This window comes from Carettochelys insculpta, chromosome 6 (genome assembly GCF_033958435.1).
Source record: "Carettochelys insculpta isolate YL-2023 chromosome 6, ASM3395843v1, whole genome shotgun sequence".
NCBI lineage: Eukaryota > Metazoa > Chordata > Testudines > Carettochelyidae > Carettochelys > Carettochelys insculpta.
The window spans coordinates 22,983,565-23,005,130 of NC_134142.1; the positions used below are offsets into that span (position 1 = coordinate 22,983,565).

Genomic DNA, 21,566 nt, shown 5'->3' on the forward strand with positions numbered 1-21,566 from the left:
TCCCCAGCCAGCACCACAAAAGGGTTAGTCCTGGGGGCCAGTATGGGGCTGAGGGGGGTTAATCCTGGTAGTGGGTGAGTTTGGGGCTCAGAGGGTTAAGCCTGGGGATAGGAGGCAAATTTGGGGGCTGAGGTGGTTAAAGCTGGGAAATGGGGGGCAGGCGTGAGAGCTGAAGGGGATAGAGCCTGGGAACGGGAGGGTCGGGAGGGAGAGGAGCGGAGAGCTGATGCTAACATTGCTCCTTCCTGCTTAATTAAGAGCCTATCCCCAGGTGCAGCCTTTTCCTTGTCCTCATTTGCTCTCCAATCCAGGGGTGAAGTAACAAACTGTCTAACTAGTACAAATCATTGTGCATGTGCTGTTCTTATAATAGGGGTTACAAAGTGCGGTTTGATATTATTTATTAACAACTGTTTTGTATTTGCATGCATTGCCATTTTTGAGGTATTGATTTTGTAACTGAATTAGAAAAAATGACTTTTCATTATTTTCTTTGCAGACACCCGGACTAGATGATTTAGTGGTTCCTTCTTGCCTTAAAATTCCATAACTACGACTATGGACAAACACCTACACAGCCCAAGGTTGAAGTTGGAGGTGACCTGTTTGCAACAAAGTAATGATATTTCTTACACAGGGGATGCCTGACAATGCACAGTGCTCAGAGCGCTTTTATGCATGCATATGCTGCTTTGAAAATAGAAATAGTGTTCTTTAATGTACTCAGTCCCTATCATATTGTCTAGCCCTTCTTGACCATTGCTGTATTGTTTCATATGGATGTTTCTCCAGCATCAGGAAGCACTTCCAGGATAAACAGACTATTTGTCAGTCATAATAATTGAGGCTATGAATACAGTAGTTTGGAAAAAGTCTGGTTTATTGCACTTGTCTCAAAGCACAACAAAAATAAACATTTCTGAAATAAAGAGGTTAAGAGCATTTCAAATTATTACCTTGGTTCAGTTTTAATCAAAATTACACAAAAAAGTCCCATCAATTCAGAAGGGCTTTCAACACCAATTAATATTAATGAACAAAGCAAAATACAGTATTATGCAGCATACAAACAGCTAGCAAATGTGAGCCATCACCAAGATGACTTTTTAAAAGTGTAATAAAGAACTGTCAGTATTAAGTAACACCACTGTATCTGAGTATCTGGTCCTTGACAGGAAGTGGGGAAGATATCTTTTCCCTACTCTGAACTGGATAACTTGGGAGCTGCCAAAAGATACTTTTAAACAAAATTTCTACTTGCCAAGAGGTTCTCAAAACACCCTGCCATGTTTGTATAAATCCAACTGGGTAACTCCAGAAGCTGAATCCATAACAGTGCAGTGCCAGACAGACTCAAAAAAGAAACTCTGTGGCAGTCTCCATATACAGATGAGAAAGAAATCAAAACAGAACAGCTGTCAAAGGGAAACAAATTGTGATCACCCTGCATCAACCCAGCTGTAAAAATCAGACTGAGAACCAATTCAATAATGCATATGCTATATTTAAAAAAAGTGAACCAAGTTATTTCTCTGTCATATTTGCATTCAGACCTTAAACTGTGTATATTCCAACAAAGAATGGAATGTGCAAGACCTATTTTGAAAGACAGCAGAGGTTAAATGGAAACATCTCTCTTTCTATGCAACTGACTCCCAGGTTCTCAATACTAAAATTTTCTCTCCACTTTATCTGGTCTCTTCCTGAAGCTGGCTCATTTACAGTATTGGTTAGCAGCTGTTTGAACATTTTAATCATGTATGAGTTTAGAATGGACACAAAGAAAAAATTCTTCTGCTTCTGTCAGTGAACTCAAGTTCTTTTCATCTACAGTTCTAGTGCTTAAAATGAGGTATCCCTTCGAGAACATTTAGAATATAAAGAAAAAGAAACAGCGCTGATTAATTTATTCAGCACATTGCTCAGCTCAGTAAACACCTCTGCTGCAACATTTGTTAAGACACTTCAGAGTTTAGCTAATGTAGCTTAAAAAAAAAAATCACAATATTGTTAAGCACTTCCCCACAATATCACATACTTTTTATGGGAGACAGAACTATATATAGCTCTATTAATTGCCATTTTTAAAAAAAAAAATCTCTCTGAATTCGGTACTTTAATGACAATGCCATAAAGCGTTGGCAACAGGCACAGACAGAGTGTTGCAGGTACCAAGAAAGCTGCCACACATAAGCCCGCCAACGTACCAGAAACTGGGCCTACAACTTTCTTGCTCTTTCAGTCCAGGACCTCATGGAGTGGAATCAGTTAGTTTCCTGATGGTATGCAAGGTGGACAAACATCCAACTGAGTTAGAGTAATTTCAAACTTCTCATCTGTGGATGAAACCAGGTACTGAACCCAAATGTCCAGAGATGGATGGTTAATGAAGCACTGGAGATTTTTGAACTGAAAATGGTCCAAACAATGCTCATGTTGACACTAATGCTGTGCAATGCTTTTAGTCCCTACTGGAATCTTTTTAAAGTCATACAGCAGAGAGCATTTCTCTATCTGGAGTTGAAACTACAAGAAGAAATTGAGAAATATTTAATGTTTCTGTTATGGACAAATATTTAATGTAACAGAAATCTTCTCAAAAGAAGTACATATATATTAGTGCGCATGCTGTTGTAAAATATTCATTTTCATTGCTAATAAGTTTAACTTAAGAGTTATATTTCCAGATGAGCTGCTAGCGTAATACAATTTAACCATTTCAGTATGCCACTCTGAACTCTCTCCCAAGGAATACTGGAACAAACGAGAATGCACAATCTGGGGCTTCTCTCACAGGTCAGTTTTTGGTTTTTTTTTTTGTAATAAAAAGGTGCTAATATTGCATTGGAAATACAAATGGCTTTAAACCCCAACATTCTCTGTGCATGTTACTGGAAAGCTGAACATTGATCTCTCGTTATTCCACTGCTTCACATGTCTTCATATCACTTCCCATTCATCTTCAAAATCATCCGGGTGCAGCAAACCAGGAGTGTCACTATTTTTTTGCAAGTTATGAGAGTGACTGAATGTCTTTGTGAGGCGCTGAAGAAGGTATCCTGAAGAACCAACTGCCCACAGTTCATCTAGAGGTGTCACTGCCAAGAAAAAGTTATCCAGATTTTAATTCAAGCAGTATGTTCCTGTTGTAAATACTCAAATTGCAGTTTATGCTTCATTAGGATCTTTCTAACTGGATCCACAGGGTATTTTTTGGTGGGGAGAGGAGGGTGGAAGGGACTTAAAGGTAAATTGATTAGAATCATGGTCATATAAGGAAATGGTAGCACTTAAAATAGTATTTATCCCTATTAAAACTCAATTTGAGCATCATCAGGCAGAATGCACAATAGCTATTGTAAGAACAACCAATGAAGCTTTCAGATCTTGCAGAACTGACTTGCCTGCTAAACAAGACATGCTCCCTGGAATCTTCTTCCAGTAGTCTCCAGCAGGGTTTTTGTCAGTAATGCCGTACCGACGTGCTACATCTCCATTTGGACAGCGTGCCCAAACAGTTCTTGCACTTATAGCCAGCTGACATGCCTGTAACCCTAAATGGAAACACATGAAGGAAATAACTAAGTGTTTTTTTATAGGAGACTGTTACATACAGTTTAATAATTAAAGCAATGAGACTGTGGTATTTTTATGTAATTCTGTATATGTTCTATGGGAGACGTCTAGCATTAAAGGTACTAAGGCTGTCAATTTTTTTTTTTTCCATTTCTTTCCTGAGGGTCTCTGACTTTAAGGTGGTTGCTCAAGCACGAGTGCAGAATTTGGTCTTAATAGTTCAGACAAACTTGATAGCACCCTCAGTATGATGAAAATGGGAACAACCGGACATTTACTTAACTCTTTAGTTAAATTGAGTGCGAAGGATTGTGCCCACTATGTGACTGTGTATAACATTATGCTTTCCCTGCACAAGGTTGGACCCCACTCCCAGTCAGAAATGCAGTCACTTCTGGAAAGGAATGCACAGAGTAATACTACTCAGACATTTAGGACAGGCAATGAGGAAGAATAATGTATCCAATTACCCTGAAATTTTGGTAGGCAGATGGAATTTGTCCAGGACAAGGGGATTAATATAAGCAGACCTGAAAAATGAGATGAAGTTTACAAGAAGCATGGGCTGGGCAGGGGTGTAGGGAGGACGCTGGTTTTGAATCACATTCAGGGACAGAACTTCCGGGTGCACCGCAGGCCCAGAGATCTTGCTGAGCATTGCTGTAGTACTAACTCTGAGGACGAGAGTATCATCAACCTTGCTGACTGCAGCAGCTTGGAAACGGTGTGGTGCTGCTTGTTCTACAATGGAAACACTTCCAGAATCTGAACTCTCACATCAAGGGGCACTTACAATGTTTAATGAAAGTGAGACCATATTTAGGAACTATGTAGTCAAATCACAAGGCTTATCTCTAATTAATCACAACCATCTAGCATGCTTTTGCATTGGAACAGGTCCCTTACAAACAGAATTAAACTGTTTCAGAGGAAGCACACAGGAATACTATTGTTATTTTTACCTGGTACATGCTCCCAGTCAGTGCCTACTGGCATTTCTTCTGTAATCCCTATTCGTACGTGGACATTCCATTTGCTGTCAATTGCCCATAGCATCTGATCATTTGGACTTGAATGTACACTGACCAAGTTTATTCCCACTGGCTAGAAATAAAAACAGTACTTAAATGTTGCACTAGCTGATACTTTAAACAGAACAATTCACTCTTATAGATATCTGCTATGGAAGTAATACATCAAAGACAACAGACAAAAAAGCCAATCCCTCCAAACCCTGAGAGATTTCCAAATACAGACTACACCAGTTACTATGTAAAATATCACATTTCTCCTATTCCAATGTCTTAGGGTTGCAAAAATAAATAAATAAATAACCTGGCCCTACATAAAGTGATGCTACTTTGCTTCCAAATGCAAAATTTAAAAAATGCATTATTTTAATTTGCAACATCCAAGTTCGGTAACTGCAAACCTAAACTTTATTGTTCTAATGTCCATATATGCAGCATTGACAGAGTGCTTTTGGAATACAAAGAGAATAAAAGTTATTTGTAAATTCATGAGAAGCCTTCCCGTGAAGGCTGTTCATTATTTTCTTACTGCCATCTCAAATTCTCCTGCCACATTTAATTCTTCACCTACATTGACAAATGAAACACGGGCAATTTCCAGCATCCAACTGTCACTCATTTGGCAACTTGCCTCCACTGCTCCCACCGTCCCCATTACGGAGAGGATCTGGGATTTGCAGGTTATGTCTACAGTAGGAGCTAGGAGCGTGATTCAACACATGATCACACTAGCTTTCATTGAGCTAGCACAAGTATAAATAGCATTATAGGGGCAGGATGATCCGTGCCAAGTACAAACTCCCAAATTTCAAGCAGTATGTACTTTGCATCTGCTATCGCTACCATGCTACCGTGGTTACATGGCTATTTATAATTGAGATAGCAGAAGTATGCATGCGCAAGCAGAGGAATCCTAATCTTGTAATGTAGACATAGCTGCAGATGCACCTTCTTGACCCTGGATCACCCACATTTACACTAGAATAGTTGAAATCATTACTGCAAGCCCAGCGAAACATTTCTCTCACTGTATTCCTAGTCATCAAGTCCTTGCTCAGTGAATACCTCTACTGAACTCTGGGGAGCTATGAACTTAGCTGACCTTCAAAACCAAGTGTTTCCAAGTAGCAGGTTTGTTGCCTCTCACGTTGGATGTTGTTTTGCAGCAAGGTAAGAGTCAGACAGATGCAGCTTTAAAAAGTCAGCATCTTACAAGGAAATGAAGTATTCCTGCTCATGTACTTACAATCAGTTTGTAATAAGTAATTGCCAGAAAGGATTTGTCAAGGACAAATCACATGCCACGCCAACCTTATTTCCTCCTTTGACAGTGTTACTGTTCTAGCTGATGGAGGGAGCTGAAGATGTGATATGACTTGATAACTTTACTAAGACATTTGACAAAATCCCATGTGATATTTCTGTCAGAAAATGAAGCAACTGTGCTCTAGGTTATGTTAATATGAAGCAGGTGCACAAGTGGTTGAACGAGCTTACTCAGAATATACATCAATGGTGTCTGTCAAACTGGGAGGATGTATTAAATGTGATTCTGAAGGGGTCTGTCTTGGAGCCACTACTAGTCAACATTTTCATTAATGACTTGGATAATGGAATGGAGAGAGTATGCTTATAAAATTTGTGACTGACAGCAAGCTGGAAGGAGCTGTAAGCACTGGGAGGACAAGAGAGGAATTCAATATTGCGGGAGCATGAGCACCTGTTGGCCGGGCCTCACTCGCAAGGCAGAATGACCATACACTCCATCTTGGAACGCTATCATACAACGGCGGGAAGGTCTGAAGTCAGGCCAGGAGAAAGAAATCAGAAAGTTGACAAGTAGTTGGAGAGTCCCCAAAGAGAACATCCTGACAAGCAGATAGTAAGCCCCCAAAGAGAACAGCTGGGGCTAGTAGCTGGAAGCCCCCCAAAGAGAACATCTTGGTTGTACAACATCAGAGGGTCCCAGGGGAGGTTCAGAAAAAGACCAAGGACAGAGGAAATCTTGTAACATGTTCTGACAGGCTGGGAGGATAGAAAGCCCAAATTAGGTAACAAACGCTTTAATTGGCCAGGTATCGAACCCCCAAGTAAGAAACAGTATAAAAGGTGATTTAGCAGGAATAAGGGTGTGGACTCCTGGACACAAGGCGGAGGCTAGCAACTTCCAGTCCAGACAGCAGACCCCGGCCTGATCACCCGGACGTCACCACCATGAAAGGTCCCAACCAAGCCGTATCTCTGACTTGAAGGGCCGCTGTAACGTAGTTATTGGTGAGATGTGGGAGCACTGGATGTTATTGGTAAGTCACATGTAATTATATATAGTTATATGTAACCTAGTATTTAGCTTATGCCAAATAAATAACTATATATATATATAAAACAAGTGTTAAGTAATTGTAGTTACGAATAAATGAATAAATCACTATTGGTAAATACCACTAGCTGGTCTAGCTGGGTCTGTATAGAGAATTATTGGGACTTAAAACAGCCACAGGGCATTGTGGTGTTCACAATCGGAGTGTTATTGTTCCTGGTACTCATAATACTGTGGAAACCTAGGTTTTAAAGTGGATACACTGAATCACATATTGCTGCTACACTATATCAGACTGCTATAAAGGTGGGGTGGTTGGTCCCGGGCCACCTGACTCCCACCGCTGTATCACACCCCACGCGCACCCACGGGACCCGGAGTAGGTCGGCACATCGTCAAATATAACCTTAACAATAAAGAGAACTGGTTTGAAAAACATGATAACATTCAATAAAGACAAGCATAAAGTTCTACATGTGGAAAGTGAACAAAACCCAAAACACAACCACCAAACAGGGAATAGCTGGCTAGGCAGTGAAAGTCATCTGGGAGTTATAGCTGGTAACAAACCAAATATGAGTAACCATGACAGTTCCAAAAAAAACAAATGTTCTGCAGCATATTAACAGGAGGGCGAGGAATAATTGTCCCACTCTACTTTGCACTGAAGAGGTGTCAGATGGAATACTGTGGTCAGTTCTAGACACCACAGGTTAGGAAAGATGTGAACAAACTGGAGGGAGTCCAGAGGAGAGCAACAAAAATGACGAAAGGTTTAGAAAACTGACTTACAAGGAAAGATAAAACTGGACCTGTTTAAGTCGAGAAAACATGACCGAGGGGGGACCTGACAGCCTTTAACATATTTGAATATTGTTATAAAGATCAGTTGTTCTCATACCATCACAATTGTATCACGACATGCTCTTAAATGCCCTTTAATCTATGCAGAGAAGAACACTAAAAACACACCCGCTTGTCCAGTCATGTATTTTAGCAATTACATAGGCTATCTACGAGACTTTCTATTCATACTTCTGCCAGGTTCCCAGGGAATTTTCCTGTAATACCAATATGAGTAGGTGAACTCAGCCTCTGGTCTGTGCATCTGTAAAAAAGGACGTATGTTGCATTGAAGCTTGTCAGATACAAGTGTAACCTGTATAGCTTGCAGAGAGTGTTCTATGGAAGAAGATAACTGATTTTGTTGATGCTTGACCAACCTGTCACTGCATCACCCTACAGCAGTAGAGAGTATCTAAAATTTTTCTGAGTTTTGGAAAACTATGCTTAAAAAAAACAAACCGGTAAGAAGCAGCAGTGCCTAAGTCTTGGGTAATGCTTCATCAATTGTAAACAACTCCAATATAATGAAACTGAAACTGGACTAAGCCGCTAATTGACATTTCATCTTCTGTGACACCTTCGGTGAGCAACTAAACCAATCCATGAGCAGCAGAGCTGGTTACAGATGTCACATTAAAAAAAAACACCAACAGCAGGTGGTGTATGTTCTTTTTGGATCCTACGTTTTTCCTGTAGTGTCTGCATACACTAACTCTCAAAGCAATTAAGAGCCTGTACAATGGTTTGCAACCAGGATAATCTGTCCTGAACTAGACTTTCCAGATCAATGGGAGATATGCTGCATGACTTCACGTTGGCCTTTAAAATGTCTTTCTAGCACTTACACTGACCACCAATAAAGTGCTTTCCATGAGCAAACTGGCTATAGAAGACCATCTCTGGTATCTGTGTATCATCCATCCTCATAACATGACCAATCCAGCGAAACTGTTTGTAAGTATTGCTTCCATGCCCATGACACCACACAGCTTAAGAACCTACATGTTAAAAATTTTGCCCATGTGAATTGGTGGGACAATCTTCCTCAAACAGCACATATGGAACTGATCAAGTTTCAAAATATGGTGGCGATATATTGTCCAAGACTCTGAGCCATACAGCAGGATATTCAGGACAACTGCTTGATAAACCGCTACCTTGGTATGGAGTTTAACACCATGGTCATTTCATATGCATTTCGTCAATTCTGGCTACTCAATCAGATACGTCATGATCCACATTTATGCTAGAGGACAGTATACTTCTGCGGTAGCAGAACTTGTCAACAGCCTTAAGGACTGCATCAGCAGAAGTGATCACTGGAGTGCTGGGCTTTTTCCATATAGGCATAACTTCTGTCTCCTTGAGGATTGGTGTGAGTCCACAACAGTGAGCAGAAGTAATAAAGCAATCAAAAAGCTCATGTGTATCCTTCACTGAATGAGCCAACAATGCAGTCATCAGCAAACAGAAGGTCACAGACAGTTATAGTAACCACTTAAGTGAGAGTGCAAAGTCTCTCTAGATCGAAAATACTGCCATCTCTTCAGAACTGAACAGGGATGCCCAACATGCAGTCCTTAAAAGCAACTAACAGCATAATTGAAAAGTAGATGTTGAACAGGAGAGGAACAAGGACCCATCCTTGCTTTGTACTGTTTGATATTTCAAAAAGGTGCTGATGTTTGTCCATTGTTAAGGATGTGACCAAGCATGCCAACATGAAAAGCCTGAACAACATTGGTAAGTTTTTCAGGCTAGCCAATTCACCCAAGTATTTTCCAGAGCCCATTTCTCTTGGCCATGTCAAACACTTTGGTCAAGTCGATGAAAATTATATAGAGGTCCTGTTGTTGCTCTCTGTATTTCTCTTGTATAAGTCTGCCTGTAAATATGTTGACGGTACCTTAACTGACATGAAATTCACAGTGGCTTTCAGGAATAATGCCATTTTTGAACACATGCAGTGAACAGCTGGTTGTAAAGGATGTGGGCCAGGATCTTACCAGCTATAGAGAGCAGAGAGATGCCCCGATAGTCATCACAACATGCACTGTCACCTTTTCTCTTGTATGTGTGTACAATCAGGGCACCTTCGAAGGCCTGGGGGACTAGCTCCTTCTCCCAAATGGTGTCAAATAAACAGGTGAGATGGTAAATCAGCTGGCCAGAGCACCTTTATAAATTTTTGACAGAATCACATTAATACCAGGTGCCTTTCCAGATTTCATCTGTTTAGCAGCTTTTTGTATTTCCTCAAGAGTTGGTGGTATGACTAGCTGTGAATCATTATCCCACTGACGAATCTCTTCAGGAATGCTACTGTCAAAAGTTGAGGTCTGATTTAATAATTTGTGGAAATCTTCAGCGCAGCAGTCAAGAATTTTAGCACCGTGATCAGAAGCCATCAGCAGAACTCACTGGTGTAGAGCCAGTAATCCGTGGTCCATAGATTGCCTTCAGCTCAACGTAAAATGCTTTAAAATCATGTCTATTGGCTGCATCTTGAAGTTTAACTGCTTACTTCCACCAGTCCTCTTTCGTTTGCTGTAATTTGATTTGTGTCTCCTGCTTAGCTCGAATATATGCTGAGTTCCTGGAGGCACTCCCTTCATCATTGATCCAGGTCAGGCACATCACATTAGTCTTATCAAGAAGAGCTTAGGCATCTCTGTCCTTGATGTCCTAACAGTCCTTGAACTTGCGTTTTGGAAACAGTGAATTTCGACAGCTGTTCTGTAGGTTGTTCCTTTGATGTTAATCCAATTACCCTCAGTATTGGATGGGGGCTCTGGACCTTCATTGCTGATGACTAAAGAAGCGTCAAGACTGACCTGAACCAGTGCTTGTGTCTCGGGTATTTCAAGTTTACGTATAACCAGCATTTTCAGGCATACAGCAGAATGATGTTTTGGTGGACAAAAGTTGAAAGAGACAAATACTGCATACCATAGTGGTCAGACTAGAAGCCAGAGCCACACAGTGCCCAAGTCAACTTAATACCAGAAAGTCTCTGTTTTGTGATGAAGTAGTCATATGCCAATGCTCAGACTGAGGGTGCATCCAAGCTGCTTTGTATTTGTGCACTTGCTGGAAGAATGTGCTTGCAAAAGCAAGCTCACGCTGTGCACAAGTTTGAAGAAGGGTGCGATTTGAGTTCTCATGTCCAATACCATGATGTGAAAGCACCTTTGGCCATGTTGTGCAGTCCTGATCAACTCTATCATTAAAATCGCAGAGTATATATACACTTGGATTTAAAAGGCAGTCAAGACTTGACCACTGAATTCAGGCTAGCATAGAAAGCCTCCTTTTCATCATCTGCAACAGGCAAAATGGGTGCATATGTATTAAAAAGTACAAGCCATGGTCCCTACCTCAGTCTAAGCTTTAGGTCGTGAGGCAAGGACTTGATTACATACAAGGCTAATGGTGTCCTAATGGCAAAGCCAACTCCCACTTGCCTTGGATGAGCCTCAGGATAACCCACACAGTAATATGAATAGCCTGCTCCAACCTCTGTGAACTGGCTGGTACCAGAAATATGTTTCACTTAAGGATGCAACATTGATGTTCTAATGTGCAAGTTCTCTACCACTGATTGCTGTCCTGCGTTCATGGCAATCACTATCAAGAAGTATGTATGTTCCAGGATGCAAAGCACAGTTTGTTTAGTCATCAGTTTTCCCTTGTGACTGCAAAATCGGATATTCACTCAATCACAGTAAACCAACAGGAATCAATTGGAACAAGAACAACAAGAAGTTCTGTGGCACCTTATCGGCTAATAAATATTTTGGAACATAAGCTTTCATGGACAAAGACCTGCTTCATCAGATGCAAGCTGTGTTTAGGTTTGTCTTCTCTCCCTCATCCCCTTTTTTTGAAGAAAGCAGCAATGTCCCTAAACAGGGCTGCTTTGTCACCTCAGTAGGATATGGGAGATTCTGTTGTTCCAGTTCAGCAGATGAACTCACACCTGGGCTGCCTATGTGCAGTTTTGTGGCTAAATGTTTCCAGCGGTATCCTCCACCTGCATCCAACGTCACTTGCCCATTGTTGTAAGACTTCCATCAAGAGGTAAATCTATAGCATCAAAAGATGTACTGTCATATGAAAATGGATTTAAGTGAGGCTGGCTTGCGAGTTCCAACCCTGCTCTCTCCTCACACCAACCATCATTCACTGCAACATGTGCTTTTGAGACAGTGCAGGTTTGAGATCAGAGTTACCTCCTAGACTGATGTGCCTAAAAACGCTTAGCAAACTCTGTCTTCCTGGTTTGGAATCAGTTTCCCTTCTCTGACGTACTTTTGATCCACAGAACCTTATTTTGTATTATTCGGCGCAACCTGAGATCACTCCATGGAGGGCTCTCTCAATCTGCCACCCTGAGGACACGCCTCAACCTCGTAGAATCCCAGCACAATGTACAGCTCTGAAGATATCCTCAGCGAGACCAGGGGTCAGCAACCACTGGCATGCATGCCATGCTTGGCACATAAGCTGATTTTCGGTGGCACATGGTGGGAGCTCAACACTGTCCCTCCTCTCCCCAAGCAGCAGTGAGCAGAGAGGGATGGGTGAGCCCTGCCCATGAGCTGACCGGTGGAGGGGCACTCACCTAGGTCGTGCACCTCATTTCCTGCCCCCTCCACGTGGAGCAGTCCAGCTCCTACTTGTGCTCCGCATGGCCTGGGAAGCTGCAGCTCAGTAAGTGGCTGTGAGAGAGGAGGAGTGTTGGCAAAGAGGGACTCTGGCAGGCACTGGCCCAGCAGCTGCACTGGTTTCAGCAGGACTGCACACAAGCTGGAAGTGACAGTAATAGGTCTGTTTACAGTACAGTAGACCCCCAACTTGAATGTGAATTATGTTCCTGGGGTTGATTAAGCCTGGCATAAGTTTTTATATCTGTCTCTAAATCTCATATGAAAAACTCCTATTCAGCAAGTACAGCAATCACATACCTAACTTTAAACATGTGAGCAGTTCTATTTAAGTCAAGGCATTTATTTAAGTACCTTCTTCTAAACATTTTATAGCAAGCTGTGCCAGAGGCAAGTCAGAAGTTGAAGATCTTTTCAGTTATGTAAGCCTTTAAAAGAAAATAGTTAAAGAAAATTTTAAAAATAGCAAGGCTCAGATTTAGATGAATAAAAATTTGCAGAATATATTTGTAAAAGTAGGTCAGATGGATGCATAGGTGTATTTGAAGAGCCCTGATACAATCTGAATAACAAGAAAATGGATATTTGAAGGAGTGATAGCTCACATTCCCAAATGTGATTTTTAAAAATATATTAATTAAAATTACTACAGTGAAAAAAGTGGTTAATTTTAAGCTAAATGCTTTATTGTGTCAAATAGCCTGAAGAGAAGGAAGTGAAAATACCAGTTTAAGATGAATGTTTTTAAAAGCACTATAAAGAACAACATTATACACTGCTGTAATCTAGTTCCAGAGCCTTTAGGGTGTGGTGGAAACATTTTTGATACTGATAACAGTAGTCAAACATGTGACAAGCTGCATGCATATTTCCTTCACCATGACAGCAGCAATATCCTAAAACCAAAAGGATAGAATTCTTAGCAAAAATACCCAGCCTAAGGTATGTTAACATTGGCTTTCTTGATGTGTGACAAGGGGACAGTTGTCTCTCACTGGACTAAGGAATCAGTTTGAAACTAAAGATTTTAAACAGTTTTTATTACAAGTGCCGAAAGTGTGAGTGTGTATGTGCATGCACATGAATATGAATGATTGACTGCAAATGAAAACCCTGATACTAAGGAAAAACAAAATATTTGAAACTATACACTAAGGAAATTCTAAATCAGCTGAATAAGCCACTTTGGTGGTAGCCTGGATGTGCTCTGTTTATCCAGTTTCATTTATGTGTAACGTGCACTAAAACATTCATGTGGAGCATTGCCAATTCATTGTCCCCTCCCCTGCCCACCAATTGAAAAAGGGCAGTCCTCTAAGAAAATTCTCTCCCCCATCACTGCTTTGAATGTGTCCCACCTGACTCAGGACAGCTGGCACCAGTTCCTTCAGAGGCTATCCAGACCAGTCTGTACATTAGTAACACAAGTTAATGAAGTGTACTACCTCCCCAGTAGTATTCACAATCACATCTCTAGGACAAAACAAAAAGCAGTCAAGTAGCACTTTAAAGACTAGCAAAACAGTTTATTAGGTGAGCTTTCATGGGACAGACCCACTTCTTCAGACCGTAGCCATACCAGAACAGACTCAATATTAATAATTTAGTAAAATTAATAATTAGTAATATTGAGTCTGTTCTGGTCTGGCTATGGTCTGAAGAAGTGGGTCTGTCCCACGAAAGCTCACCTAATAAACTATTTTGCTAGTCTTTAAAGTGCTACTTGACTGCTTTTTGTTTTGATACGGTATAGACTAGCGCAGCTCCCTCTCTGTTAGTATCTCTAGGACAGTCAAGCAACATAATTCATACATACAGCAAATAAACACAAATCTAAAACAAGTGAGCATGCTTTTGTGTGCCACTGTAACTATTTTGAAGATTAAATCAGATTCTAACCAAACATAAGTCAAAATTAAAAATCATTCCCAATATAAAAATAAGGAATCCCATGGCACCCTTAAAAAGACTAACCAATTTATTTGGTTATAACCTTTTGATACAATAGTTTCCAGCCCACAAAATTGTATGCCCAAATAAATTTGTCTTTAAAGTGCCAGTGGACTCCTTGTTTTTGCGGAAACAGACTAACACACATCCTCTGAAATTCCCAATACAGCAATTGGTAAAATTGACAATACAGTACAGATCACTTCTAAAGATGTCTTCCCAAAATTCCAATTCAAGTTCAGGGTACCCAGCAAAAGCATGACCCACAATTAAAGTCAGATATTGTGGAGTTCTCAACACTTCCTGCTGTGAACTGAATGAAGCAAGAAAGGATAATTGGATATGCAACCACAGACCTACAAGCTAAATGTATAACCTTAGTTAGAGAGTATAGTTTTGTTTCCTTTTGTTCTCTTATATTAAAAGGCCAAAAAAACCTGAGGTTTAGTACCAGTGACTCATCAATCATACTTCTTTATCACCTGCAAAAGGACTAAACAATAATAAATCCTAAAGAACTAGGAAGATACTAAAAAGAAATGGAATCAGCTAATGTTATTTTGTTCTGCAGAAATTGCAAAAACTTTGGACAGCCTTACCATGGTCAGACAAATAGTCCATCTGACCCAGTATCTGGTCTTCCACTCAGGGCCAGTTACCAAGTGATGGCCAGTTCAAGTTTGTGGAAGTCAGCTGCTTAGCGATACCCACAGCATGGGGTTGTGTCCCAGATCATATTTTTAATGGCCATTAATGGACCTACCCTTGAAATTTCTTTGCAGTAGGATAGCATACAACAAACCTCGTTGCCAGCTCTGCCCACATATCTACACCAGCAACACCATTACAGGACCTAACCAGATCAGCCACACCATCGTGGGTTCATTCAGCTGCACATCTACTAATATAATTTATACCATCCTGTGCCAGCAATGCCCCTCTGCTATATACATCGGACAAACTGGACAGTCTCTATGTAAAAGAATAAATGCACACAAATCAGATATCAGAAATGGCAATATACAAAAACCCATAGGAGAGCACTTCAATCTCCCAGGCCACACAGTAGCAGACTTAAAAGTAGCTATCCTACAGCAAAAAAATTTCAAGACCAGACTCTGAAGAGAAATTGCTGAGCTACAATTCATCTGCAAATTCGACATCCTCAGCTCAGGATTAAACAAAGACTGTGAATGGCTGGCTAAATACAAAAGCAGCTTCCCCTCCCCTGGTGTTCACATCTCCAGATCAACTGCTGGTAGTAAGCCTCATCCTTCCTGACTGAGCTAACCTTGTTATCCCCAGCCTTGCTCTGGCTTATTTATACCTGGCCCTGCAGATTTCCATGACCACCATCTGATGAAGTGAGTCTCTGGTCATGAAAGCACATGCTCAAAACTTTTCTGTTAGTCTATAAGGTGCCACAGGACCCTTTGTTGCATTCTATGAAGAAGCACATCCTTATGTTTATTTTAAGCCTCCTGCTCATTAATTTTAATGGGTGAGCCCCCTGAATCTTGTGGTATGTGAAAGAGTAAACAGTCACTTTTTCCAAACACTTCACGATTTTATAGACTTCCGTCAATCCCACATTAGTAATCTCTTTCAAAGATGAGCAGCCCTATCTTTCTAACCTCTCTTCATATGGACATTGTTCCATACCCCAATGATTTTTGTTGCCCTTCTCTCTACATTTTTCCATTTCTCATAAGTCTCTTTGAGATGGGTGATGAAAATTTCACACAGTATTCAAGGTGTGGGCATTCCATGGATTTATACAGCATCATTATATTTTCTGTTTCCTCATGGTTCCTAAAATTATTAGCTTTTTTGACTACTGCTGCACACCGAGCAGATGTTTTCAGTTAACTGTCCATTATAACTCCAAGATCTCTTTCATGAGTTGTAACAGCTACTTTAGACTCAGTCATTTTCGTATGCATAGCTGTGATTATATTGTTTCACGTGCACGCCTTTATATTTATAAATACTTTATTCTGCTATTTTCTTGGTCAGCCTCCAAATTTTGCGAGATGCATTTGGACCTCTTTGCAGTCAGCTTTGGACTCAATCATCTTAAGCATTTTTCTATCACCTGAAAATATTGCCACATAACTGTGTGCCTCTCACTGTTTATCATATTGTTTCCTCTCAGGCATTTTTAAGGATTAATTACAATAGACAGTGAAATGTGAACTGGTCATAGATTTTTAACATTTGTGCAGAAAACTACATTAGCCATTTTAGCAGTTAGAATTACAAGTCTTCCTGGTGATGAAGTCAAGATGAAAGACCAGACAAAAAGTATGCAGATTTACTGTTTGTCCTCCTTTTCTCTGAAGACCCCCTACTCATGGTCCAGGACCCCACTGTGTTAGGTACCGTACAAACAGATTGTTAGAAGTAGATTGCTTAAAGGAAATGAAGAAAAATCTTCAGGATTCACTAACTTGGACTAGAAGAGCTCATTTACAGCAAATTACAGAAACTTCAGCAATACCATCTGCACAGACAGCGGATGGCAGTTACACAAAATGGTCAAAGAGTAGCCATTTAATTAGGTAAATCCTTTCCCTTCAATGATTGCTAGAGATTAAATGAGCAACTTGGTTTAAACAGGGCAGCTTCATTTCACCTTCTCTCTGTAAAATCTTTGTTATAAAGCAGGAGTAGAGATTAGTAGGTGAATTATTTTTCCTGTTTATTTTTGTAATTCTGTGTCTACTTTATTATATGTTTAGATTGGATGTCTTGGAAGCACTACACTTGTTGTATGTTCATGACATATAAAAACAACATATGATATTACGTGGAGCTATCTTATTACTTATTATCAAAAAACTGAAAGGTTCTGTGTCTGCTACAGTCAAATCATACCACAAAAAAGATTTTTAATCAGTTAATGACCCTATACAGCAGTTCCCCACAGGGCAAGAGGATCATTGACAGCATAGACTGTGGTGAAGAGGATCAAGAGGGGAAGAGGATGGAGAGGTGGATAACAGGAATGCCTACATATCAGTTTTAGATTAATCAATCAGTCACCTTCCTCGGAAGTAGAGGTGGGGGTTAATTGTAAGTTGATTTTGTTTTGATCAAAACTGCATTATTTCTGAATACAGCCTATAAAATGGCTTCAATATGGACATATAAGGAATTCTATGATAGCACAGCTTCTGAGGACTGATACTGTTAAAACAGACCCATAGTTGTTTATAGATACTTCATGAGTCATGAGCTCTGAGATACAGAAGATCATATTTTTGACTTCCATTAGATTCAAGTTTAAAACTAATTACATACATTCTATATTTTGAGAGAGCATCTGTACCTCAAGCAACTGAAATGCAGTTTTACCCTTTGATTTTCTTTAAGTAGAAGAGATGAGTGAACTGTTTGCAAATATTTCTGACAATATTCTTGCTGCTATTAATATATATTGATGCAGCATAAACTCTGTGTTAAGTCAATTAAATGACAAATATCAACTAATGAGCAGCTAATAGTAAAGTAGGTATTATTCCCTGAGTGGCTTACCAGTCAGTCATTAATTTGTTACATTTGCTTGTGAAATGCTACATTACCATGTGGAAATGATTTTAAAGTTCATGTACTTTCTGATTTTGTATACAGTCTTCACATATGCATGAATAATAGCCGTTCTAACACTCTTGTAATGATGATCTAATGCCCTGGAATTGCCTCGGGACCATTATATAACCAATGAGTTTTTATTTTCCCTGCAAGAAACAGCTTAATTTTTTTGTCCTTTGATATTGACTTATTAAATTTACAATGCTGAAATTTGGCAAGAGGACATGAAAGAGCTACGTTGCTCTAGGTATAAGAAAGTTATCTGTTAGAAACTCCACCTTGGATGGGGAAGACACTGTCATCCTCATGATTTGGGAGCAAATAACTCAATGTTCAGCCTTAGCCAAGCTAATGGACTGTCAGAAGTTACTTTGATATTTTCTCAGTTGGGAAATTAAGTTCGCTTAAATTTTAAAATAATTTTTTTTATGGAAAAAGCCCATAATTTGTCTTTTTCCCCTTTTTTTACAGTCTATATGTAGAAACGATGCCTGTTGCTGATTATGTCAGAATGAACTTTGGACATTTGGTGGTAAATTATGGGTCTGCCTCTCTCCTTTGCAAAATACCTTCCTCTTCAAAAAGTGAGCACCTGTCAGGCTCATGTCCATCAACCTTGAGCAGTCAAAGAGCCTGAGCACTGCTGTGCTAACTGACTGAGTGCAATTTAGTGACATTTCTCTGTTGCTTCCTACCCCTTTTACTGTCATGACTAATTCCCTAAGGAAGGAGAAACTAGCTCTCATGAGCTAAGCAAAGCTAAAAAGGCACTGATATAAAACCAACAAACTATTGCAATTTAACATCATTCCATACAATGAGTTTTTAGAACATACTTTAAAATATACAACAAAAAAAGTCTAGTGTTAATGTGATTGGAAAACTGTTTTTCCCTCACCGTAAGAGCTTTCCATTAACCGCTTTTTTTCTACTAGCAAATTAACAAAACCCCCAAACACTCTCTCCCTCAAATTTTACAGTTCAAGACTCATTTCCAGTCTCCTCTGCCCAAGCGTCATTCAAAAGGATTATACAGTAGTGCTGTATTTACCAGATACAGATATTGCATAAGTATTTAAACCTTGGTTCTTTTACAGCTCACAAAACATCTTTAAGAAAACCTACCATTATCATTAATGACAGGAAGCAAGACACTATGAGCTTTGCAGTTAAGAAAAATTCTTTAAAATGGCATTACCTAAATTGTGTGCTGTATTTGCCAGAAAGAACACCATTTTCAGGATAAATTACTGTCTAACGAATTCTCAGAAATCTAGTAGCATTCTGAGATCTAGGACTTCCAAAGTTCAAAACTGGAAATCACAGGCTGGCGAGCCTAACTTCAGCACTGAGCAAATCAACAGAAACCACCAAAAGGAACAGAATTATCGGATATACAGATGAACGCAATTTGTTGGGGAAGAGTCAACGTGGCTTTTGTAAAGGAAACCATGTCTCACTGATCTAATAGAATTCTTTGCCAGGGCCAACAGGTGCATGGACAAGGGTGACCTAGTCAATATAGTGTACTTGGATTTTCAGAAAGCCTTCACAAGGTCCCTCACCAAAGGACCTTATCCCATGACAGTTTATTTGGCTTAAGAGGGAAAGTCTTTTCATGGATCAACAAAGGGTAGGAATATATGCTCAATTTTCACAATGGAGAGATGTGACCAGCAGGCTCCACCAAGGATCTCTGTTGAGACCTGTGCTGCTCAACCTCATCATTTGCTGTTCGCTCCCATTTTCAGATCACGTGGTGACAAAGTTTGCAGATGATCAAAGTTATTCAAGATAATTCCAATGATGAAGAGTAAATGCATAGCTGGGCAACAAAATGGCAGATGGGTCTAAATTAGATGTTACTGTACAAGTAAGAATAAGAAGTAAGAATAGATAGTTCTCTGAAAACTTCAGATTAAGGCACAGCAGTGGTCAAAAAGGTTGAAGACTGTTAGCAACTAATAACAAAGATAGAAAAATAAGACCAAAAATATAACACCATTATATAAATTCATGGTGCATCCACAATTTGAGGACTATCTAGTTCCAGTTGCCCCATCTCCAACAGAACAGATTATTTATTAATTTTTTTTTATTTAAATATTTTTATTCCTCTTCCCTATTTAAAATATTTGAGGTGGCTTACAAAATTTTTTAAAAATATAAAAAACATATATTAAAAGATTTAAAAAACACAAAACTCCAACAGAACATAAAACGTACTAAAACATCTCAAAAGAAGGAGCACATACATAAACATCAATAAAAGCATGAGTAAAAAGGGTGGCTTTTTACTGGAACTGGAAAAGGTTCAAAAAAGGGCAACCAAGAAAAATCAGGGGTATAGAACAGCTTCCACATGAGGAGCGACTAAAAAGATTAGGGCTGTTCAGTTTAGAAAAGAAACTACTAACAGGAGATACAGTAAAGACCAATACAATTATGAATGGCGTGAGGAAAAGTGTTATTTTTCCATTCTCCACAATACAATAAACAGAGGTCACAAGATGAAGTTAGCAGGCATCAAGTTTAACAGACAAGGCGAAGTACTTTTTCCACACAATGAACAATTAACTTGTGGGACTTTGTTGTGGGATGTGTGATGGCTAGGAGTATAACTAACTAACAGGTTTTTTTAAAAACAAAACAAAAACAAAAACAAAAAAAAAACCCTAGGTAAGATTATGGAGGATACATAAGCATGAAGAAGGATTCATGACTATTAGTCAAGGACAGGGACCCAGCTGTATACTTGTGGTGATCATAAACCTCTAACTGCCAGAACCTGGAAGTGATCCAACCATGTTTTTCTATACAATTGACCTTTTCCTTACGCTTCCCCTGATTCTTTAGTACTGGCCACTCTCGAAGATATGATCCTGGGCTACATGAACAAGTAGTCTGACCCAATGCTGCAACTTTCATGTTCTTAAATTCACAGCTTTCGGGGTCCTTATCTTTCCAAAAGGAAAAGGGTTGAAATTTCTTGATATTCAGGGCAGATCATCAAATTAGCACAATTTTAAAAGTTATGATTGACTGTTTTACCTGTACAGGTGGCTCAATCATTATCCACGCAGGAAGCATCAAACTTGGGTTTAGAGGCTGAGTTCCTACACGAAAATAAACGCCACCACTGGTATCACAGGCCCAGATGTGCTGATTTCCACATGCCAAACTGGTCAATTTTACAGCTCCTGATGATGAAGAGACTGATGTTAACTTGGCATTGTTTTATTTAGCTAGAATCTGAAATATAGACTCTGAAGCTGGGTTTTATGGAAATATTTCTGAAAATTAATATTCAGGACAGTTATTAGCGTAATCTGTACATTTTGGTATAAGGAAGAACATTTGCAAACACCAGTCTAAGTATAAAGCAAATGGGGGGAAATGATCTTATTTACATCTCATGCATATATTCTAGTGATTTATTTCTCATCTGTCTAAAATGGCCTATTTTGTGCCATAGCCTGCCATTGATAAACAACGTTTTGACAATGCTTCATGTTCTATCATTCTCTAGCTGCTAGTAGAGAGCAATGCAATTTAAAATGATCATCATCAGCAAGAAGAGGC

At 39.6% G+C, this 21,566-nt stretch overlaps 1 protein-coding gene across 5 annotated transcripts in view; it reads right to left on the bottom strand.

The window, feature by feature from the left end:
* Positions 1-570: 570 nt before the first annotated feature.
* The window catches only part of TECPR2 (tectonin beta-propeller repeat containing 2), a 77,414-nt gene continuing 56,418 nt past the window's right edge, over positions 571-21,566 (bottom strand). For 4 of the 5 annotated variants that reach the window (XM_074996472.1, XM_074996474.1, XM_074996471.1 and 1 more), the window contains exons 17-20: positions 21,036-21,184; positions 4,539-4,680; positions 3,405-3,554; positions 571-3,098 (exon numbers count right to left, since the gene is read on the bottom strand). In XM_074996472.1, coding sequence (XP_074852573.1) covers positions 2,941-3,098; positions 3,405-3,554; positions 4,539-4,680; positions 21,036-21,184 — 599 coding nt within the window. In that variant the 3' untranslated portion in view covers positions 571-2,940. Of the gene's footprint in view, positions 3,099-3,404; positions 3,555-4,538; positions 4,681-12,426; positions 12,583-21,035; positions 21,185-21,566 lie in introns of those variants that run through there. The other variant, XM_074996475.1, reaches the window with a different exon arrangement.